At 45.1% G+C, this 25,107-nt stretch overlaps 1 protein-coding gene across 1 annotated transcript in view; it reads right to left on the reverse strand.

Annotated features, from left to right (window-relative positions):
• Positions 1 to 8,396: 8,396 nt before the first annotated feature.
• LOC309552827 (uncharacterized protein) overlaps positions 8,397 to 25,107 on the reverse strand; it is a gene marked incomplete at its 5' end in the record, with an annotated part of 75,671 nt that continues 58,960 nt past the window's right edge. Inside the window, 2 exons of the mRNA XM_082253737.1 lie at positions 8,397 to 9,127; positions 16,718 to 16,799. Coding sequence (XP_082109863.1) covers positions 8,432 to 9,127; positions 16,718 to 16,799 — 778 coding nt within the window. The 3' untranslated portion in view covers positions 8,397 to 8,431. The remainder of the gene's footprint in view (positions 9,128 to 16,717; positions 16,800 to 25,107) is intronic.

The following is a 25,107-nucleotide window of genomic DNA, read 5'->3' on the forward strand; positions in this document are numbered from 1 at the left end:
AAGCTGTTGAACTGCAGGTAAAGAGTTAAGTGGGTCTGACAAAATAAGAATTACATCATCCGTAAAGAGTCCTATTTGGTTATCAATAGAGCCTATTTGGACTCCTTTGATATTAGGAGAGGATCTGACCGAGTGTGCTAGGGGCACCATAACTAGAGCAAATATGAGCTGTGATAATGGGCAGCCTTGTCTGGTGCCATTAGTTATGCTAAATGCCAATGAGAACGCTACAGATGAGTAGATTTTGGCAGAGGGATGTAATTTGAGTGCCACAATAGCAGAGAGAATTGGGGATTGAAACCCACATTTTTGCAATACAACTCTAAGATACCCCTCGGTACCTTACAGCTGCATCGCAGCTCTCGATACCGCTCGGTCAAATTCCTTTTCTGCATCGAGTGCCAGGTAAAGTGCCGGTTCTTTGTGAAGTTCAATGTGTCTTAAGGTGTGAAGCATACGTCTAGTAGCATCTGGTGTGTGGCGTCCTTTGACAAAACCTACTTGGATGAAATAGGGAAGGTAATAGGTCTAAAAGGCTGAGTGCTAATGATTTTCCATAGATTTTTAGGTCAGAATTTAAGAGAGAGATTGGTCTATAATTGTCAGGTAAGAGTATTTATCTGGTTTGGGAATAGTAGTAATTAAAAGCTTGTAACATCTCTTTTGGTACTTGGCGACCTCTCAAAACTTAATTAAAAATGTTCACTAGGTGTGGGGCAAGGGAGTTTTTAAATGGTTTGTAATACTTATTAGGAAATCCGTCTATGCCAGGGGTTTTAGATCTAGGGAGGCCCCTAACAACTTTAGTCACCTCAGTCATTGTGAAAGGGTGAGATATTTCTAATTTGTGCTCGTTAAATAGAGAGGGAAAGGTTAGGTCGTCGAGAAATCAGTTAATCTGTACCTCAGTGGGCTGTGGTGTGTTAGGGTCATTTTGGAGGTTATATAGTTTAGAGTAGAAGTTTTTAAAGACTTTAGCTATAAGGGAAGGTTCATAGACTTTTTTACTGTCACTATGTTTTTTAAAAAAGGTATTCTGGCAACTGTTTCTCTACGTTTGATAGATCTTGCTAGATATGAGCCAGTTTTATTACTCAAGAGCATACCTGTTAGCATTGAGGGATTGAATAATTTTTTTGTGATTGTGTAGTAGTAAGTCTCTTACTACTAAAGGGCTGTTGAGGACCTTTACGTTAAGTGAAATTATCTTAGGACCCATAGTCTGAGAAGATGAGATGGGTAGTAGTTGGCTTTGGGAGATTTGAGTTAGTACAGAGGGTCACTGGTCTCCAATATAAAAGGGGAATTGACAGGAGGATGTATAAGGCCTTTTGTAGAGCCATGGTTGATGTCTTGGTTATATGTAGCCCATATTTCAGTTGTGAAAAAGGTGTGCCGTGCTGAGAAAGAGAAAAAGTAAGTCCAGAACAACCAAACAAAAATAAGGTAACTAAAAAACGACCCAAACATAAACCGAGCTCCATGGGCAATAAGAATTACTTATTGCAGAGTAGGGGGGAATAACAATCAGAAAACAAAAAGTAACCAAAAGTAGTCTGCCCTTAGGACAACAAGGAACATGAACATCAATAAGAAAGATCCATATCCAGAAGGCTCTCCATTAAAGGGAGATGAGTGTGCAGAGCGACATGTTGTGGAAGGAATTCCACCATGTTCAAGACCAATTCATGAGAATTTTAGAGGGTGGGGTCTTATGGGGAAGTGGAGCGTCAGGTGGGATGATGTTCCACTGTTTAGCAATGCCCTTATCAAGTGAGTGTACTACATGCCATCCATTTAGTAGGATGGCCCCATTGGAAGATAATCTTGTGACTATGTAGGGCTTTTGTTAACATGAGGAATTGTAGCCTATTGTGGAGAGTGGCGGCCGAGAGTTCAGCATATAGAGCTATGCCTTTAAATTTTTTCTGAAAGCGCTGGGTTAGTTCCGGCAGTAGTCAATGCCTTTTCTTTGGTAGTATAGAAATGTATACAAGCCGGAACATCCTTTGGTACAGCATCAGAAAGGTATGAGTGTTTAGGGATTCTGTGTGCTCTATCTATTAGGAGCTTAACTTCTGTTGCCAATGGTAACAGCTCGGTTAGAAGTTGGTGAAGGAAATCATGCAATAACAATTGTGCAATTGCTTCAGGTATGCCACGGAATTTGAAGTTATTGCGTCACGAGCAGACCTTTAAAATCGGCTTATTTAGCCGACATCCTTTTGATTTCCCCCTCATGATCATGGAAAGCATCAATGAGATTATAAGCATGACATACATCTCCAATCTTGTCCTCAGCATGGACACTTGGAGGGAAAGATATTGGACTGCAAAATTCACAATTTATTTTTTGCTATGGACGCACAGTTTGATGGTATATTCTCTTACTTTTAATCTCTAGGAATCCAGTGCTGGCCTAATTTAGGGATCCTTGTGGGATCAAGCCAACGTCACACATCATCTATACGGTATACCTCCTCTAATACCAAAAAGACACTCATGTTTGTTGGTTTCCTGCTTTTCCCGGTATCTCTGTATCTTTGATGAATGAATAGCGATTTTATTCACGGCTTTCTGGTCAATAGAAAGTGACTCTAGTGGTACGTATGCTTATTCCTAACACACCTTATGAAACTTTTGATAACAAGTATATAAGTTATCTAATATTGTTTATTTCCTTATGAGTTTAGACACAAACAAAGCCTTTTCCACCATATCCCTGAAGAAGGGTACACTTGACACGCATTGGGTCTTTCTGGATTATACGTGTTCGTGCAGTCACTTCATACATGACCGATTTTTTGATGGCTGTGATGGTTACTGTTTTCTTTTAATTATAACATATTCATTCTATGCATATGTCTCTATGCTATTTTAATATGTTTGTACAATAAAAATATTCTTTAATTATACTTGCATATTTATTTAGATGTTCAGGTCGCCCACATAATCCCACATTCTCAGGGGAATCTTTTTTGTTACTATTATCGGGATGTTGGCCACCTGCATCTAGGTGAAGGCATTCATATCTATACACATCCCATGAGGCATTGTAAAGCTCTGACATTCACAGACCGGACAAGCCATGATGGGAATTGTAGTTCCCGAACAACTGGAGTGCCATAGTTTGAAGACCCCTGCTTTCAGGGATAGCAGCAGGTCTTTAAGGTATGCAAGAGTGGCAGGCTGAAAAGATGATGGGTAATCTTCAAGTGGCTTTGTTAGTTGTGAGGAGTGGGGTCTAGCTGGTAGTGGTGCGTTTATATCCTCGCATTCCTGCCTGGATTTCTTACTCTTATTGGGGCTGTAGGAGAGTTGGGGGCGAGGACTCAGCGGGTGTTTGATCCAGCAGGGATACGCTGGAGTTTTGTAGAGCCGCTGCTGTGTGTCCTCTACCTGCCACCTTGCTGCCTCTGTGTACATCGTGCATGGAGAAGCCGTCACCATTTTGGTGTGACCTGTCTCCAGCTGGTGGATAGAAATCTGTCAGTTGCTGCAGGCCAGATTGCCCACTCCGCCACTTTGACATGCCGGGGAGTAGTTAAAGTAGTAGGGAATTGCAATCCTGTTGAGCAGGGGTGACTTATGTCGCTGGGAGAGCTCTCACTCTGCATCCATGCAGTCACGTGGCCTGCCACGCGCCCCAACCCCCCCTAAAGGCTTTTAAAGTGTCGCCTATGGCAATGTAGTTTGTCACCATTGCACAAGTGTGTAACACCATCTTTTATGTTTGACCAACAAATATATTATATTGTGTTTGTGTGAAATGAATAAAAGTGTATTTTTTCCCAAAAAAATGCATAAAAAAAAAAAAAAAAAAAAAAAAAAAAAAACACTGTGCAAATACTGTGCAACGAAGAAAATTGCAAAACCCACAATTTTATTCACTAAGGACTCTGCAAAAAAAAAAAAAAAATATATATATATATATATATATATATTTACTTGCAAACAAAGTGTCCGAAAAAAGGCATAGACTTAAAGTGGTTAAATTAAAGGAATTCTGAAGGAGCTGCTGCTCTTTAACAGTTTCAGGCATTCTAATTTTATATGCACAATACAGGACCAGCATTTTCGCATTGTAAGTGAGCACATCGACAGCTGACCTACAATCCAGAGCAGAAGATTGCGACAGCTGCCAGGGTCGAAAGAGTTGAGGTAAATAAAACAGGTGCCAGTCTTTCCCCCTAGACCAATGAAGGCGAACCTTGGCACCCCAGATGTTTTGGAACTACATTTCCCATGATGCTCAACTACACTGCAGAGTACATGAGCATCATGGGAAATGTAGTTCTAAAACATCTGGGGTGCCAAGGTTCGCCATCACTGCCCTAGACCAAATAGAGCATTTAACTCCATGTGCAGGGAGCCCTACTGCAAGGGTATTTTTTTTTTTTTTTTAATTTACCCACAGTTCATCTAATCGCTGGACCTTTAATTACACTCAATGAATCAGACAAGGTGTACACATCCATATCTCCCTACTTTGGTGCATGTGGCAATAATTAGGCAGAAACAGTTAGAAAGGAGCAGCCGGGGTCTCTTCAGAAAGCCGAGAATGCTTTCCAAAAAGTATGTTATCAGTTCAACTAATAACTGCATACAGATTGTAAAATAAATACATAAACAAAATATACATGATCTAAAAACATTTTAAAAACTGTAAATTAACCCCTTTCTATCCACCCCAGTGTCCCTTTAACCACCTCAATACTGGGCACTTTCACCCCCTGCCCAGGACAAATTTTCTGCTTTCAGTGCTGTCTCGATTTGAATGAGAATTCAAATCATGCAACACTGTACCCATATAAAAGTTTTCTCTTTTTTTTTTCTTCACATAAATAGAGCTTTCTTTTGGCGGTAATCACCACTGGGTTTTTAATTTGTTGCTCTACAAATGAAAAAATATTGACTTTTTTTTTTTTTTAAATCAGTTTCTGTTATACAATTTTGTAAATAAGTTATGTTTCTTCATACATTTTGACCAAAATGTATACTGCTACATTTCTTTGGTAAAATAACCAAAATCAGTGTATATTATTTTGTCTGTGTGAAAGTTACAAAGTCTACAAGCTATGGTACCAATCATTGAAAATTGATCACTCCTGATGTACTGACAGAATCTCATTTCATTGAGGCCCCAACATGCCAGAACAGTACAAATATCCCCCTTTTTGGAAAGTAGACCATCCAAGGTATTTAGTAAGAGGCATGGTGAGTTTTTTGAAGTTGTAATGTTTTCCCCACAATTTTTTATTTATTCATTTTCCAGATTTTTTTTTTTTCACAAAAATGTTATATTAACAAGTTATTTCTCACACAGCATAGGCTTACTTGCAACTACACCCTAAGGCCCCTTTCACACTTGTGCGATTTGTCATGCGACTTGGGACTGCAAAGTCGCAGGACAAGTCGTACTCCAAGTCGCAACGACTTCAAATAGTCCCTGCACTACTTTGGTCTGACTTTGAAGCGTTTTGAGGTCCATAGACCTCAAGATTACACAGGCATTGCATCAAGTCCAGTCAAAATCGCGGCAAAAAAAATTGTGGCAAAATTGTGCGACTTTTAGGTCGGAACAAGTGTAAAAGGGGCCTAAAACACATTCTGTTACTCCTCCTGAGTATAGGGATATCACATGTGAGACCCCCAAAAACATTATATATTTTTGTAGCAAAGGCCCTAGAGAATAAAATGGTGTTTTTTTTTTCAAATTATTATGTCACACGGTATTTGCACAGCAGTTTTTCTAACGCAATTTTACACACTAACACATCAATACATTTTAATGCATTTCAATGCACACAAAGATAATATAATACCCATGTTTTTGATTTGATACTAATTGGAATTGATACCAAACATGTCATGCTTTAAAATTGTGCACGCTTGTGAAATGGCGCCAAACTTCATACAAAAGTCTCACTTCACAAAATTTACATAGGTGACATTTTAGAAGTCTTTATTGGTTACCAGTTTAGAGTTACACAGGTTGTCTGGTTCTATAAATTTTTTGATCTCGTGCTGACGTTCACAGGGATACCTCACATGTATGATGTGATCACTGTTTACGTACGTGTACAGGACCAACATGTGCGTTTATACAAGGGAATGGGGGCACTTTACATTTTTTATTTATTGGTGGGACACTTGTACACTGACAGATGTGGTTTGTCCACCGTCACACACTGACAGATTTTGATGTTTCAATGGAACACTATTGCAGATGTTTTGTGCACTGGTGCAGATGTTCATAGGACACTGTAAGAAATGTTCATGGGACCGGACCAGTGGTGCTTGGTGTACTGTGTGAAGATGGCTGCAATCTGTGTGATCTGCGACAGCGCTCAGTGTAAAATCATCACTTACCTCGAGAGCTGTCAGCACAGGCTGCAGCATCCCCCTTCTCTTGCCCTGAGCTCAGTGGGGAGAAATGAAAGAGACACGTGTCTCCGTTTACATGGTGAAGGCTGTGATTGGACATAGCCATCACATGACCCAGATGCTCAATCACAGCGCCCATATCCCGATCTGTGTTTGGCTGTTTCGGAAGATCATAGGATCAGGCCACACGCACTCTGCACATAAACAGCTGCCCAGCAATGCATATGTGCCGCCTGTAGGTGTTAAAAGCCACCCTTTTGCTGACACACACACACGTGTTGGGGTAGTTGCAAAGGGGTTAAAAAAAGCAAAACTCGCCGAACTGTCATAATTTTCCATTCATGATCCACTTTAGATAAAATAAAACAAGAGGCTGACTATAGCAGTATATGCATAAAGTATGTCAAATATTTTCTATCAAAGGAGAAGGAAAGATATTAGGTCTAAAACGGTTAATTTATTACCTATGTTCTCCAGACATGAAAACTATCTGCTGACTGTACATAAAAAATAAGCAATAAACTGTTAAAGCCTGTATCCTGTGCATGTGGAAACAACAATTCGCCCTAACAGTGGCGAAATGGCTCACACGTGTAAAATGACATTGAACAGATGGAGGATCAAAACTCTGCCTTTCAGGACAAGTCTGAGGAACATAAGAACAGATGGTTCTATTGGAATCTCTCCTGCTTCTCTGACAAATACTTCTAATATGCGTGATATATGAAGGCCATTTGATTAATTGGTATTGGTTGTTCCAACTCCTTTAGCCCATCTTCACACTCCACCCCCCTTTTTTTTTTTTATTAATCTCTTCCCCCCTTCACTCCCTTAAATAAAAATACATTTGGGGTGCACAGAACTCAGCTGGATCCCCTACATTGGGCTTCCTTTTAATGCTCTTTTCATATGTCCTCTCAGGTTACCCTACTTCACCGGGCCCTGCTCTCGTAGTGCCTTCTCAGTGAATAGGGGGCTCTCTAATTTTAAAGGGAATGTCCCCAATATGTCTTCCTAGGTGACCCCTATCGTCACAAACTATCAAAATTTGTGTAGGTTTTGTTGTACCCTGAAGAGGTCATTTATTGTGCCTATTTTATGTACACTTTGCACAGTTTGTTGGCATCTCAGATGTGACTTGTGTTTTTTTTTTGTATTCTGTTGCTATACATATGAAGCCTACCTTACATTATATCTGCTGAATACCATTCAATAAAAAAAAGCAATAGAAAAATAATGCTACATTTCATTTTTACCCAACTTTAAAAATAAAATTTATTCTGACTTATAATAAAAGTAGATATTGTACAAAGCCAACAACTGTACATTTCCGTTAAATAAGCTATCGAAAACACATCTTTATATTTTTACACACAAGTCTTGACTTTTTGGTTTAACAAAATCTTTATTTAGATCTTTCTCAAAACTGTTTGCATGTCATGTCCTGACACCAAATTGAGATAGGAAAAGCTCTTCATATTCTGAACATCTAAATAAAATCATCTGTTATATTTGTTGAAAAAGCATTTCTACTGTACATTCAGAACAAATATGTGGCTTTTCTCTGGTGCATTTTGCAGGGGTCCTCTGGTGGGAAGTTAAGCCTCGTACACACGATCAGATTATCGGACACATTTTCATCTGTTTTTTGTTGCATGCTAGTCTCATATCGAAAGCGAAGAGGTTACTCAACATACGAAAATTCCCGTACGACAGAATTCAACTTCAGTAGTGAGGTAATGTGTTGAATTGTTTTGTATGTATTCTTTCATTTCCGAGTGTGAATGCATAGTCTTGCTTTTACAATTTTTGTCGGACGAAAATTGTACTAATTAAAACGAAAATTGTATGTTCACATACGATAAAAGTTTTATAGCCTGCACATTCAGCTTTTGCCATACGAAAATTCATAATCGGCTGTCAAAAGCACCATATTAACAAACCGAAAACCGGCAGATCATTTGGACAAAATTTTACTTCCGATTTTCTTATCATATGGGCCTTTAAAGTTGTCTTCCTTGAGAACAATCTATGTTCTGAGCATCTAAATGATTTCTGTGTGATTAATCTCATGAAAAACGAGTTGTGAAAAAAAATGGAAACACTCTAGGCATTTAGAGCATGAAAACGATCTTTCCCTTGCGTGAATTCTCTGGTGTTTAAGCAATTCTTGTTTGGTTCGAAAACATATACTACACTTAAGACACTGAAATGGCTTCTCTCCTGTGTGGATCATCAAGTGTTTGTTGAGATTTCCCTTCATTGAGAAGCACTTAAAACATACTGAACATCTAAATGGCTTTTCATCTGTGTGGGTTCTCTGATGAATAACCAGCTGTGCTTCAGTTCTAAAAGATTTGGTACACTCGGAACATGAATATGGTCTCTCTCCTGTGTGAATCCTCTGATGTTGCGTAAGATTTGCCACTTGTGTGAAGCACCGGTCACATTCTAAACATCTAAATGGTTTCTCTCCTGTGTGAGTCCTCTGATGATTAACAAGGTGTGCTTCCATTATAAATGACTTGTGGCACTCGGAACACGAATATGGTTTTTCTCCAGTGTGATTCTTCTGGTGTCGATTAAGATGCGTCTTGTATGTGAAGCGCTTGTCACATTCTGAACATATAAATGGTTTCTCTCCCGTGTGAGTTCTCTGATGGTCTCTGAGCTGTGAATGAAATCTAAAAAACTTGTTGCATTCTGTGCAAAAAACTGGCTTTTCTCTCATAGGAGTCATCTGTTAAGCCAACTGTATTTTTTGTTCTGAGTGACCTGTATTCAGGATGTGGAATTAGATTTTCTCTGATGTGATACTTCTGGTGTATAATCAGTTCCAGTTTGAATCTAAAGCATCTGTCACATGCAAAGCACAAGCTTCTCTTCTGTGTGAAAGCGATGGTTAAAGATGGCTGAAGTTCTGCGCCATCTATCTCCCTGTGGGGGAAATATATATGTATGTGTTTAGCATAGAATTTTTATGACCAAATATTGACCAAAGTACAAAAACATTTAAATTGCATTTTTTACAGGATTTCACAGTTTAAAATTTAAAAACACCTTAGCACTTTCTGGATACTATGTTCACATATGTCCATATTTGGAGAACAGTGCCTTACACAAAGATTTAGGGCCTATTTCTGCAACCAGTGTGCTTTTTGTTAAGGCAGCTCATTATTTTTAATGCACCAAAATGTCCTGAAAATTAGATGCATCACAACAATTGCAATGCAATTCACTGATGGCAACACAACAATGTATGTATCGTGTCTTGCCGCATGTTTGTGGTAATGGTTGAGTTACCACAATGCAGAGGTGTAATTGGGCCTCCACACAATTTAATGTTTAAAAATCCAAACTTTATTGGTAATCCCATAAATACAGCCAACGTGATTTAGAGGGTCAAAGCACCCTCTTCCTTAGTGCTTTGGGACAAAGGGAGATTATGTTAAAAACTCAGTGGCGTGAAGCTAGCCACAAGTATAAAAGCAATACATACATGTGCATATTAAACAAAAAAAATAATTATATTATAATATATATATATATATTTATATTATAATATGTATTTATTTTTTTTGTTTAATATGCACATGTATAATAAAAACAAAAAAAAAAAATTACATATACACACACACACCATATTACCACCTGCCTTTACACACACATGAACTTTAGTGGCATCCCAGTCTTATTCCGTAGGGTTAAATATGGAGTTGGCCCACCATTTGCAGCTAGAACAGCTTCAACTCTTCTGGGAAGGCTGTCCTCAAGGTTTGGGAGTGTGTCTATGGGAAAGTTGGACCATTCTTCTAAAAGTGCATTTGTGAGGTTAGGCACTGGATGTTGGACAAGAGGCCTAGCATGCAGTCTCTGCTCTAATTCATCCCAAAGGTGTTCTATTGAGTTAAGGTCAGGACTTTGTGCAGGCCAGTCAAGTTCCTCCACCCCAAACTCCCTCATCCATGTCTTTACCTTGCTTTGTGCACTGGTCCAAAGCATTTGGTGGAGGGAGGATTATGGTGTTGGCTTGGTTTTTCAGGGGTTGGGCTTGGCCCCGGACCCTTTATTCCATTGAAGTGAACTCCGTAGGTGTCAGCATACAAAGACATTTTGGACAATTTTATACTCCCAACTTTGAGGGAACAGTTTGGGGATGGCCCCTTCCTGTTCCAAAATGACTGCACACCAGTGCACAAAGCAAGATTCATAAAGACATGGATGAGCGAGTTTAGGATAGAGGAACTTGACTGTCCTGACCTCAACCTGATAGAACACCTTTGAGATGAATAAGAGCAGAGACTGAGAGCCAAGCCTTCTTGGTCAATGTCAGTGCCTGACCTCACACACACCACATCAGATAAAGTCCACTGGCCTATTAAAAACCCTTCGGAAAGTTTTAAATGTTTGAGTTTGAGAAATATATTTATGAGATTACCAGAAATAGATCTGTGGACTAGAGATATATATATCGAACATAATTACAGGATATAGTCATGCAAATATAGAAGTTTTAGTAGTTCCAGATCAAAGTGACTTCCTAATAAAAACACATTTGTCACAAGCATTACTAAGTCAGCTGCAGTGTCTAAAACACTAACTTATTAACACCTGATAATAGGGAAACTAAAAATTTTACAGAACCCCTGCCAAACCAGAGCTACAGTAATATATAATATCACCTTATAGAACTGGATAACATATTGATGATAGTTACCTGGAATGGAGCTGTATTGGGACCCCTCAACAGTTCCTTCTTCTATTGATTCGTCTGGGATTCTTTTTACCAAGGGAGCTCAGGCCACACGTTGGTTTCACTTCACCACCATTCATAAACATGAGTTGTTTATGTTCTTTCCCCTAGTTTGTAGACGCAATAACTTTAGCGCAAACCAATAAATATATACTTATTGGGAATTATTTTTTACCAAAAATATGTAGCAGAATACAAATTGGCCTAAAATGATTAAAACATTTGATTTTGATTTTTTCTTAGTGGCAATGTTATATAGCAGAAAGTAAAATAATTGTATTTTTGTCTTACCGTAAAATCCTTTTCTCTGATGTTGACAACTCCAGAATCTTCTTGACCATTGGGTTATGCTGCCCACCACAGGAGTGAGCACTGGGCAGAAAAAAAGCTTTACCACGCCTATGGGGCAGTTCCAGGGGGTATACTACCACTTCCTGCTATAGGCATTCAGTTTAGTTGCAAGCAGTGCCAGAAGAAAAATAACTCAACTCAATAGAGGGGTGGGTGCTGTGTCCCTCAATGAACATTAGAGAAAAGGATTTTATAGTAAGACAAAAGATTGGATTTTTGTAAGAACTTACCGTAAAATCCTTTTCTCTGAGTCCTTTGACAGACGCAGCTCTCAATGCTTCTTCACTATTGGGTTATGCGCCATCTACAGGAGTAGACTAGGCAGTGAAAACTTTTCACTTGACACGCCTATAGGGGCTGTCCCTCGCGACATAACCCCAGACACACTGTGCCCTCAAATCTGTTTCGTAGCAAGCAGTGAAAGAAGACAGAACCGACCCCATTTTAGAGGGGCGGGAGCTGCGTCTGTCAAAGGACTCAGAGAAAAGGATTTTATGGTAAGTTCTTACAAAAATCCAATTTTCTCTATCGTCCTTTGACAGATGCAGCTCTCAATGCTTCTTCACTATTGGGACGTCCCAAAGCAGTGTAGGCATGAGGGGTGGGAAATAGCAACCAACTGTTAACGCAGGGCTTGACAAATTTGCCTGAAATCTAGGAGCCAGCTAAAAAAGATAGGAGCCAGTTTTTTTTTTTTTTTTAAACAACCAAGCTTTATTTAAAAAAAAAACTGATACTAAATTTACACATAAATACGACTAGAACCCGCTCTCCTCTATAGGGCAATCAGATGGAAACAGACTGTCTGTCTGTTTCCATCCGATCCACGGGATGGATAGAAAATAGAACCACCATCCGTCTGTTTTTAGCGGACAGGATCAGATGGTGGCAGATTACCGCTCCATAGAGGAGACTGAAGGGTCCGATCAGGTCTGCCTGAGAAACTGACAGGTGGATCTGATCAGACAGCCTGTGTGAAAGGGGCCTTCGGCTGTGTGGCTGTGGCATGGCAGAGACACGATAAAAAAAAAAAAAAAAAATATATATATATATATATATATATATATATATATATATATATACATATTTTTTTTTTTTTTTCAATAATTGAAAAAAAAAAAAAAAGAAAAATTATTATTATTTTTTTTTTAAATAATTTAGAAAATAAATAAATAATAATAACCACACTCCCTGTCCACTTACCTTTAAGCAAAGGTAAGTGGACAGGGAGATGAAGCCTGCAAAAACTTCCATCTCATCTCCTCTTGGGAAGGAGACGGAAAGGCATTGAGAACAGGCAGTGGAAACAGACATTAGTGACCGCTTGTGAAACTCCCAGCCACCACAAAAGGGCGCCAGTTCCCAGTTGGAACCCTCCCTCATCTCACAGAAGGCGGCCGAAAAGCCGGGCCTCAATTTTCGGATGGTGCGGTAGTCCACGCACTCGAGGAGGAGGTGAGGGGGCGCAAAAGGGACAGGAAACCTCCTGCAGGGCACCCCAGGCGCCTGGTCACTAATTCTAGTCGCCAATGCGACCTGGCGGCCGGGGTTTATCGAGCCCTGTGTTAACGTATATCCAAGGCTAAAAAAAAAAAAAAAAAAAACACAACACGTACCCAACTGGGCGACAAAAAAAGCTCAACCCAAACCAACAGGAGCTTACCCCCAAACAAAAAGATTCACCCCCATAAAGAGAAAACCAAGTCTTTGTCAAACAGCAGCCTGCAAAACCTTGTGGCCAAAGGAAGCATCCGAGGATGTCAACAAATCTACCTTGTAGAATTTGGTAAAAGTGTGCACAGACGACCAAGTCGCCACTTTACACACCTGGGCAACAGAAGCCTGATGGCGAAAAGCCGAAGAGGCACTCAGCGCTCTAGTAGAATGCACCCTCACAGGGAAAGGAGGAACCTGACCCCTTAATGAATAGGCCTGAACAATTGTCTGCCTGATCCATTTTGATATGGTTGCAACAGCCGAACCCTTACAAGATCCCTCAGTAAGGACAAACAAGGAATCAGACGTCCAAAAAGACTCTGTGGCCGACAGGTAAACCCTGATCGCCCGAACCACATCCAGCGAATCCAAAGCAAATTCCCAGGGATGCTAGGGCTTAGCACAGAGTGAAGGCAAGACAATATCTTCATTGAGGTGGAAAGCAGACACCACCTTAGGGAGAAAAGACTGATTAGGTCGTAGAACAACCTTATCCCTATGAACGACCAAATAAGGTGAACGGCAGGACAGAGTCGCCAACTCAGACACTCTGCGAGCAGAAGTGATAGCCACCAAAAAAAGGCAATCTTTTGAGACAACAAGGGCAGAGATATCTCCCTAATATTTTCAAAGGGGGGCCGTTGAAGAATGGACAACACCAAATTCAGATCCCACGGCGGCAAAGGGGATCTCCTCGGTGGAGCCAGATGACGCACCCCTTGAATAAAGGTGCGGATCAAGGAATTAGACACCAGGGGATGTTGGAAGTAAATGGATAAGACCGACACCTGACCTGTAATCGTACCTAAAGCCAAGCGTTGCTCAACTCCCTTCTGCAAGAAGGCTAGGACCCTCGCCACCGAAAACGAGCGAGGATGCAACTTTTGTGACTCACACCAGGCAATATACATCTTCCAAGTACAATGATAAATCTTCCTGGAAGTAGCCTTCCTAGCTCTTAACAAGGTAGGAATCACAGAATCAGAGAGGCCTCTGTCTCTCAACACCCGGCCTTCAAAAGCCATGCCATTAAAGCCAGAGACCGTAAAGCAGGATGGAAGATCGGCCCTTGAGACAGCAGATCCTCTCTCAGAGGCAGCCGCCAGGGAGGCTCGACGACCATCTTTACCAGGTCGGCGTACCAAGACCTGCGAGGCCAGTCTGGGGCCACCAAAATCACCGGTACCCGTTCCACCACCAACCTGCTGAACCTTGGCAAGGGCTGTATTGGAGGAAAGGCATAAATCAGCCGATATCGGTTCCAAGGCACCACCAATACGTCTGTGGCGTCGGCCAGAGGGTCTCGAGCCCTGGCTAGAAACCACTCTACCTTTTTGTTCAGAAGAGACGTGAACAGATCCACCTCCAGAGTTCCCCATCGAGCACACAGGAGACGAAGAACATCCGGATGCAGGGACCATTCCCCTCGATCCAAAACTTGACGACTCAGGTAATCCGCCTGGCAATTCTCCACACCTGGAATGTGAACAGCGGAGAGAGCCGGGGAACATGTGCCTCGGCCCAAATCAGGACCTCGGCCACTTCCCTTGCCGCCCGGACACTCTTGGTGCCCCCCTGATGATTTATGTAGGCCACAGCCGTGGCATTGTCGAATTGTACCTGAACCGGAAAGACCATGCAGCTGAGGCGTCCAATGGAGCAGGCACAGTTTGATCGCCCGTACCTCCAGGACATTGATCGGTAAGGATGATTCCTCCGTCGACCAAGTTCCCTTGACATAAAGAGTGTCCAGTACTCCACCCCAGCCCGACAGGCTGGCATCCGTGGTGACCACCATCCACAACAGCGGCAGAAAGGACCTGCCCTGGCTCAGAGCGGGCTCAGAAGCCACCAAGAGAGCTCCGACCTCGTGAGACGGCTTAGACATATCATCCTGTCCAAGGACTGCGGGTCCTTGTACCACTTGACAAGAATCTCTGTTTGCAGAGGCCTTGTGTGAAATTGAGCAAATGGGACCGCCTCGAAAGTCGACACCATCAGCCCCAAGGACCTCATACACGTCCGCAGGGAGAAGAGATTGTTGTCCATCAGCAACCTGATCTCGCCCTACAAGGTCTGAAGTTTTTCCTCTGGGAGAAAGACCCTCGCCTGAGAAGAGTCTAAGATCATGCCCAGGTAGTTCAAGCGCACTGACGGAGTCAACGCAGACTTCTGGAAGTTGATGGTCCACCCGAACTTCTGAAATGTCTGAACCGTGATTGCCAGGTCGCCCCACAGGGCAACATGAGAGCTTGCCCTCAACAGGAGATCATTCAGATAGCCAAGGATCGCAATCCCCTTCCTGCGTAGCAAAGCCAGCATCGGGGGCCAGGGTGAAAACCTAGACCAAAGGGTAATGCCACAAATTGAAAGTGCTCCTCCGCCACATCGAAACGGAGATACCGCTGATGACCCTCGTAAATAGGAATGTGCAAATACGCATCTTTTAAATCAATGGAGGCCAGAAAATCCCCTTGATTTAAAGATGCCACTACCGACCGAATGGATTCCATCTGAAACTTCTTCACCTGCACAAAGCGGTTTAGCGATTTGAGGTCCAGAATTGGACGTACCTTGCCCTCCTTTCTGGGTACCGTGAACATGTTTGAGTAAAAACCTTGAAACCTGCCCTGCAGAGGAACCGTGACAATTACGCCCTGTGCAAGGAGATCCTGCACTACCTCCCTGAGATCCTTTAATCAATTCGGAGACAAACAGAGATTTGATGAAAAGAACCTGTCTGCTGGGCAAGACCGAAATTCGATCTTGTACCCTGTACGAATCAGTTTGTGAACCCATTTGTCTTGAATCAGAGACGTCCAGAGTTCCCGAAAGTAACGCAGACGTCCCCCCACCCCTGAACCCGGGTGAGGGCGTCCCTTCATGCAGAGGAGGATTTGGCCGCCGAACTGGACTGGCCGGCCTTGGGGTTACCCGACCAAGCCTTCATGTTACCTCCGGAGGCTCTGAACGGTTTTCCTTTTGTCCCCCGGCCCTTGAGGCATGAAAAAAACCCCTGTGAGCCTTGAAGGAAGGCCCCCGCTTATTTTGAGGTGCCTTACCCACAGTGGATTTGTTCAACCGGGAAACAGTGTGATCCACCTTAGGTGACACTGTCCAGAGATTTGAAACTGAATCTGCAAAGGGGTAATGGCGTTAGAAACGCTTGGGCACCACTAGCATGTGCTTAATGCGCCGCCATTGCGCATTCACAACATCATGAAAGTCTCCGGGACAGGGGAACATCTGACCCGACTTCTGGGCTTTGCCGGAGCCAAAAACTATCCGCTTTCCTGACTGTGTGGGCTCATCATCCAGTTGCAATATTTCCTTTACTGAACGAATCAGTGCTTCCACCAGAGCGCGTTCCCGCGCTGCAGCCGAGGACACATCCTCCTCACCATCTGACTGCGAGGACAGGGATCCCTCAGGGATGGGATTGTCCATGGCGACCATAGCAGGCTCTGAATCAGAAGACTGAGAAGGCATCGGCCGTTTTTGGGTAGCTACTTGCTTCATCACAAGGTCCAACTTTGATGCCAGAGTTTCTAAAGCTGCAGACAGAGACACAAGAGACGGCGATCTGGATAGCCTGGACGCACAAATAAAGTTAGAGGGGGAATTTTCACCTTGGGACTCTATTTTGGTATAGAAGAAAAAAAATGGGTGCACTGCCCCTTAAATCACGATCGCGGTCCGCACCACTATATTGCACTATATCCGGAGTCCCCCTTAAATGCTGACAAAAGCAAAGTGTGCCCGAGGAATGCCCAAATGACCAACACGTCTTACTTTATCACCCTGAGAAAGCAGCTGCTCTGCAATCGATCTCCAGCATGAGAAAACGACTGAAAGGAAGTGACATAGCATCACTCAATGCGGAACCCTGCCTATGTAGCCTCAGTATATACAGTGCCAATAGTAAAGTATAGGAAGCTAAGGGAAAATGGCCGCTACCCTTACACAGGAGAAGTCAGTGCCCACACCTAAAATGGTGGCTGAAAATGGCGCCAATGTGCTCAGGACCCCAGGCAGGAAGGTCAACGTGGAAATCCACCTACAGGGACCCCACAGGACAAGGTAACACCAGCAAAAAAATTCCCCCCTCCCCAGGCGTCAGACGCCGTCTATAGCGCTCCCCAGCGGGAGCAGAGAGGGCAGGCCCTGTCCTGATAGGCCAGGGGGATCTTTCAGAGAAACACAGCCATGTTATCCCCAGGAGTGGGCCCACATCTCCCCCTCAGAGGTCTGTCCCGGGGGGGTTTGCATCACTCACCATACCATGGACCAGGTGGGCTCCGCTCAGAGACAGCTCGCCAGCCTAAGAGGGGTACGCTCAGGGCGTTCCGGGTCGATGTGTCCCGGCGAGGCATTCGCACACAGGCTCGTCCCCATCCACCGGGGCTCCGTCGTGGCGAGGCCTGGGCAGACCACAACCTGCTCACACTCGTTGGCCAAGATGGGAGACCATAAGGATCTAGATTATCCAGTGCGAACCCTCAGCCATGCTGTCACTTGTAGTTCACCAGGAGGATCCCCCTGACACTAGCTAGCGATAGAGAGTAAAGATAAATATGCATAAACATTCTTAAAAATAAAAACTGAGACCGGAGTCCCAGCAGAAAAACTAGGTTCTACTCCTTAACTAGGCAGCAAGAAACTGATTTGAGAGCACAGTGTGTCTGGGGTTATGTCGTGAGGGACAGCCCCTATAGGCGTGTTGAGTGAAAAGTTTTCACTGCCTAGTCTACTCCTGTAGATGGCGCATAACCCAATAGTGAAGAAGCATTGAGAGCTGCGTCAGTCAAAGGACACCGCTCATTGACGGACACAGTTCCAGAATCTTCTTGACCATTGGGATGTCCCAAAGCAGTGGTAAACATGAGGGGTGGGGAAAAAAAAAAAAAAAACAGCAGAAAAAATTCCCAAAAGTCTAAACCTAGCCAACCAGGTAACATTGAGTTCAACGAGGCACAACTGGAGCTCACCCAAAAAAAAAAAAAAACATACCACACTCAAAGAGGACTAGTCCTCTCAAACAGCAGCCTGCAAAACCTTGCGGCCAAAAGCTGCATCCACATCTATTTTAAATTTTGTGAAAGTGTGCACAAAACGACCAGAGGGCTGCCTTGCAAACCTGCACCACTGACGCCTGATGGCGGAAGGCCGAGGAAGCACTAAGTGCCTGAGTAGAATGAGTCTTAACAGGGAAAGGAGGAACCTGACCCTTGATCGAAAAGGCTTGCACTACCGTCTGTCTGATCCATCTGGAAATGATCGCAGCAGATGCGGCCAACCCATTGCGAGGTCCATCCATGAGGACAAAAGGGTCAGATTTCCTAAATTACTCAGTTGTCGCCAAGTACACCTTGATTGCCCGAACCACTTCCAGGGAATGCAAGGCAATCTCCATGGATGATGCTTAGGCCTAGGACACAGGGAGTGCAACACAATGTCTTCATTCAGATGGAAACCAGAGACAACTTTAGGAAGGAATGAATGACGAGGGCGAAGCACCACTTGATCTCTGTGAACCCCCAAATAAAGGTGGACAAGACAAAGCAGCGAGCTCCGAGACCCTGCATGCAGAAGTAATCGCTACCAAGAAGGTTACCTTCTGGGACATGGAAAGAAGAGGAATCTCTAGGGCTGGGCGATAAAACGATACCGATATGTATCGCGATAGTCACGTGATCGATAGCAATAAAAAAATTGAACGATAAAACGTTCGATATTAGAACTTGAAAGTACTATGTTTTTTTCGCCTTTTTCCGCTTGTGCAGCCAGCCCCCGCGTAACTACACACACCCTGGGGCTCCAGCCAGCTCGTAGTCCGCCGCACAGGAACCGAACTCCCCAGTAACGGACCACCGCCGCGCCTGGATGTGACGTCAGCTGCGGGCGGTGCGTCTGTACAGGGGCTGCGGCGCGCTGTGATAGGTACAGAGAACTCCCCGGCCTGGATGTGACGTCAGTCAGCTGCCGGGAGAGGAAGCGGGCGGTGCGTCTGTACAGGCCACGGGCTGTGATAGGATAGGTACTATCCTATCACAGCCCCTGGCCTGTACAGACGCACCGCCCGTTTCCTCTCCCGGCAGCTGATGTCACATCCAGGCCGGGGAGTTCTCTGTACCTATCACAGCGCCCCGCAGCCCCTGTACAGACGCACCGCCCGCAGCTGACGTCACATCCAGGCGTGGCGGTGGTCCGTTACTGGGGAGTTCGGTCCCTGTGCGGCGGACTACGAGCTGGCTGGAGCCCCAGGGTGTGTGTAGTTATGCGGGGGCTGGCTGCACAAGCGGAAAAAGGCGAAAAAAAACAATTGTACAAAAAACGAGTTTGAAAAAAAAAAAAAATAGTACTTTCAATTTAAACTAAAAAAGGTGGCCGGTTACTGGGGAGTTCTGTTCTCTGTACCTATCACAACGCAGCCCCTGTACAGCCCGCAGCTGACGTCACATCCAGGCGCGGCGGTGGTCCTGGTCCGTCAGAGTCAGAGTGTCAGACACACATATACAGCGCTTCTCCTCCTCAGTCCTCCCTCCACACAGTGAGCTCTCCTCCCTCCCCGCCCAGCCCTAGTTGCTAGGTTACCAAAAGCGGAAGGTTAAGTTTAAAATAAAAATGTTTAAATGTAACATTTTTCTCCTGGTCCTTATTTTAAATGGGTAATAAAAAATATCAATAATTATCGATATCGACCGATATGAAACACTGATATCGTGATACAGTTTTCAGCCATATCGCCCAGCCCTAGGAATCTCGCAAATATTTTTTGAAAGGCAGTCTCTGAAGAACCGACAGTACCAAATTGAGATCCCTGGCCCTTGATGGTACCCAAGGCCAGAGGCTGTTCCACACCTCTTTGGAGGAATGCCAAAATTCGAGCCACCGAAAAGGAACATGGAGAAACCCCCAGAGACTTACACCACGCAATGTATGACTTCCAGACTCGATTGTAAATCTTCCTAGATGTAGATTTTCGAACTTTTAACAGCGTGGGAAATCACAGAGTCAGACAACCTCATATCCTTCAGAACATAGCTTTCAACAGCCAAGCCGTTAAAGCCAGCGACTGTAAAGCAGGATGGAAGATCAGCCCTTGGGCCAATAGATCTTCTCTGAGAGGGAGTCCCCAAGGGACATCGGCGACCAGCCGAATTAAATCCGCGTACCAAGACCGGCGAGGCCAGTCTGAGGCCACTAGGATGACTAGAATTCCTTTTGCCTCGATCCTTCGCAGAAGTCTTGGCAGATGTTTGAGAGGGAAAGGCGTATATCAAACTGTACTGGCCCCAAGGAGCCACCAGTGCGTCTGTAGCGTCGGCTAGAGGATCCCGAGACCTTGCCACAAATCTCTGCACCTTCCTTTGGAGGCGAGAGGCCAACAGGTCCACCTCTGGAGTTCCCCACCGGAGACACAGTTGATGAAATGCCTCTGGATGAAGTGACCATTCTCCCTGGTCCAAGGTCTGTCGACTAAGGTAATCCGCCTGCCAATTTTCCACCCCTGGAATATGTACAGCAGAGAGAGCTGGAATGAAACGTTCTGCCCACCTTAGAATGCCGGCTACTTCCCGAGCTGTAGGACACTTTTTGTACCCCCTTGGGGATTGACATATGCCACAGTATAAAATGAGGTTGAAGGATCCTTCAACCTCATTTTGTGTTTTGTTATAGGGATGGAGACGCCGGGAAACACCAGGTTGGGTCTCATATAAAGTCCCACCTAGTCCAATATGTATATGCCACAGCATTGTCCAACTGAATCCGTACCAGACACCCTACAAGACGAACCATCCAATGGGCTAGACAAAGTCTGATCGCCCGAAGTTCCAGTACATTGATCGGTAGTCTGGACTTATCCAGAGTCCAAACCCCCTGAGCACATTCTGTGCCAAAGACACCTTCCCATCCGGACAGGCTGGCATCCGTGGTGACCACCGTCCAGTACAGGGGAAGGAAGGATTTTCCCTGTCGAAGAGCTGGAGAACGAAGCCACCAGATCAGGGACCCTCTCGTATCCCGGCTCGGCAGAATCAGATTGTCTAGAGCAGGGATTCCCAAACTACTGGGCTGCAGCTGTTGCAGAACTACACATCCCATGAGGCATTGTAAAACTCTGACATTGACATACATGACTAGGCATGATGGGAATTGTAGTTCCTGAACAACTGCAGGGCCGTAATTTGGGAATACCTGGTGTAGAGACTGTGGATTATTGTCCCACTTGGCAAGTATCTCTCTCTCTACAGAGGTGTCATGTGGAAGTGTGCAAACGGAACTGCCTCAAAGGTAGACACCATCAGGCCCAGCACCCGCATGCAAGTCCTGAGAGACGACTGACTGCTGGACAACAGAAGTCGAATTGCATCCTGCAGCTTCTGGAGCTTGTCCAGGGAAACAAAAACCCTGGCTGAGGCTGAGTCCAGAGTCAGACCCATATCGTCCAACTTGGTGGACAGAACCAGAGCAGACTACTGGAAATTCAAAGTCCAACCGAACTCCTGCGGAGTCCGCACAGTGATGTCCAGGTTGTCCTTTAGAGCAGAGACAAGTCGGAGACTCTGCTCGCAGAAGAAGAAGATCGTCCAGGTACCCCAATGCCGCAATCCCCCGTTGTCACAACAATGCTAACACAGGGCCCAACACTTTTGTGAATACCTGAGGTGAGACCAAAGGGTAACGCCACAAATTAATAATGCTTCTCGCCCACGGCAAAGCGAAGGAAGCACTGATGCCCGGCATATATATTGGGATATGGAGGTAAGCGTCCTTGATACCAATAGAGGCCATAGAAGATCCCCTTGATGAAGGGATGCCACTAATGTACGAATGGACTCCATTCGGAACTTCTGTACCCGCACAAAGCGGTTCAGGGCTTTGGGGTCAGGGATTGGACAAACTTTGCCTTCATTCCTTGGAACTGTAAACAGGTTTGAATGAAAACCCCGAAAAAGTTCCAAGTATGGAACTGGTACAATTACCCCTTGTAGTAGCAAATCTTGTACCGCCCCAAAGAGACCACGCAGGCAGTCTGGGGACAAACGCAGATTGGAAGGAAAAAACCTCTCTGGAGGATAAGACGAAATCAACTCGTGGACCCACCTGTCTTGAATCAGAGAGGTCCACGTGTCCAGAAAAAAAACAAAGATGTCCCCCCACCCCAGATACTGGTGAGGACGCCCCTTTAGGCAGAGGAGGGCTTGTCTGCGAGTCTGGAAGGACCTGCTCTAGGCTCACCAGGCCAGGGCCTCTTGGAACCTCCGGAGATGGTCCTCATGGATTTGGATCCTTTGTCTGGAGACCCTGAGGGAAAAAAAAGCGGCTTATGAGAAAAAAAAGACCACGTTTGTGACGAGACTCCTTGCCCCTGGAAGCCTGTGGAAGGAGAGTACTCTTCCCTCCTGTGACTCCCTTAAGGATTTCATCTAGGCAAGAACTAAACAGGCTATCCCCCACAAAAGGGGAAACCTGATAAAGCCTTCTTGGAAGCTTGGTCTGCAGACCAGCATTCCAATCATATCATGCGCTGAAGGTCCACTGCTGTCATGGACAGCCTAGAAACGAAGGGAGCCGCATCCAGAGAGGCATCACAGATAAACTGTAACCCCTGGACCATCTGGCCTGTCAGCTCCGCAAAGGCAGACAGGCAAAGGCAAGACAAGTTGTTCCCCCTCCAGAACCTGGCGCAAAAGCTTAGCCCACTCCTTCAAGGTCTGGGACACCAAGGCAATTGTGAACACCGGCCTAAGGACCGAACCGGTCATAGTAAAACTTGTGCCGGACCAAGGTCTCTGCTTTCCTATCAAAAGGGTCCTTAAAAATCAGAGACTCCTCCACTGGAATTAGAGTGGATTTGTTTAGCCTGGAAACCTGAGAATCCACCACAGGTGGGACCGTCCACTTTTTTAACAGGGACTCTTCAAAGGGGTACCTTCCAGAGAAATGCTTAGGTACCATCACATTGCGTTTAGGGCAACCCCACTGACTCGTGACAATTTTGTCAAAATAGGCGGGGAAAAGGACAAACCTTAGCCGCTTTTGAGGATTTTCGAGGTACCGAAGGTGACCGGCGCCTCAGACGCAGCCGCATCCTCCATTTTTAAAATTTTCCGCACTGATACAATCAGTGCATCCACCAGCACTTTTTCATGCTGCAGTAGAAGAGCAATCATCCTCACTATCAGAGCATTCAGGGTGCTTGGATGCAGACATAGCAGGATGAAAGCGGTGGACCATATCAACCTTGGACACATGGGACTCCACAGCCGCCGCCATTGCAGACAGGGTTCAGAGGAAGGGGTGTTGGGCACTTGTGCCAAAAGGCTGCTTCCACTCTAACCAGCTCCCCTGTGAAGCTTCCTGCATCGTCATCTCCCGGCTGCGGGCTGGTCGGGACACGGAAGATTGCATACAGGAAGCGCCCACACTATGGAACATGGATTTGAGAAAATTATGATGCGAGTTATTACTTATCACTGACATGTAATAAAACTGTTGCTACATTCAGCGGCGCCTGTTTTTCTCTTTTTATTGCAGACAGGGTGGACTGGGATCCAGAAGGGCCCGTCGTTTCTGAGATGGGATCAGGGGGTGAAATTTGCTCCAGGGACACCATGTTAACCAGGGAACCACACAGGCAAAGTGAGAAAAAAAGCACTGCTAAGTGACCCCCCTGCCACCGTGCTAACGGCACTACAGGTCCCAGCACAACTCAACCACTGCTATAGCAGAGAGCCGCAAGGCACCCACAGGAACTCACCACCACAGAGCAGAGCGCCGGACGCTGTACACCATGCGGCAAACCGAGAGAGGTCCACAGCCGCATCACCGCCCACAAGGCTCCAAAAACATGGTCGCCGCTCTAATCAATGGGAAACCACAAGAAAATGGCCACCGACATTACAGCCGGCCATCTAAAAAAAGAATAGCAGCTACACGCTGCGCCAAATAGCTCACAGGAAACCCAGGGAAACAGTTTGGCAGTAAAGGGGGGACCTGGTAGGAGCCCCCACCAGGACAACTCCCCCTGAAGACCGCACCCCCCCCCGGCCCCCATCGCTCGCTCAACACCCCTAAAAGATTAACCAGAACAGATATGGTCACCCCCTGGGGGGGGCAGGAGGGGGGAGATAGGTGTGGGTAGATGGAAGGTGGTCCACAAGGGAGGAATGTGGGGGGGGTGCTGTGTGGGAAGGAGGAGAACCCAGGGGTCGGACCGTCCCAGGGAAGGGGAGACACTACTTACCATACCATGGAACAGGGTGGGCACCACTCCAGGAAGACCACCTCTCCATCGGAATGGAGGTGCTGCAGGCCAGGAGGCACACTGGGACTCAGGCCTGGACCAGGTCGTATGCGTCCTCGCAAGATGTTTAACTCGCAGGCCAGCCCCCATCCAGTGGGGCCATATTGCGGCCAACCAAGTGCGGAGCCGAGCCGAACTGGGAAGACCATAAGGATTTAGAATATCCAGTCCACTGCCCTGTCCAACAGTTGATTGCAGTTCTCACAGGAACAAAAAATAGAAGAGGAAAAAAATAAATGTAAAAAAGAAAAAATGCTAGGACCAGAGATCCCAGCAAGGAACTAGGTCCTTACTCCTGACTAGGCAGAAAAAAACTGAATACCTATAGCAGGAAGTAGGAGTATGCCCCCGGGACTGCCCCATCGGCGTGGTAAACCTTTTTCCTGCCTAGTGTCCTACTCCTGTAGGGGGCAGCATAATCCAATGGTCAAGAAGATTCTGGAGCTGTGTGCGCCTAAGAACGAAAGAGAAATATTGTTTTTTTTTCCATTCCAAAATTGTCGCTCTTTTTTTGTTTATATCGCAAAAAATGATGACCGCAGAGGTGATCAAATACCACCAAAAGAAAGCTATATTTGTACGCAATTGT

The sequence above is a fragment of the Pelophylax lessonae genome (genome assembly GCF_965119305.1).
Source record: "Pelophylax lessonae genome assembly, chromosome: 4".
Lineage (NCBI taxonomy): Eukaryota > Metazoa > Chordata > Amphibia > Anura > Ranidae > Pelophylax > Pelophylax lessonae.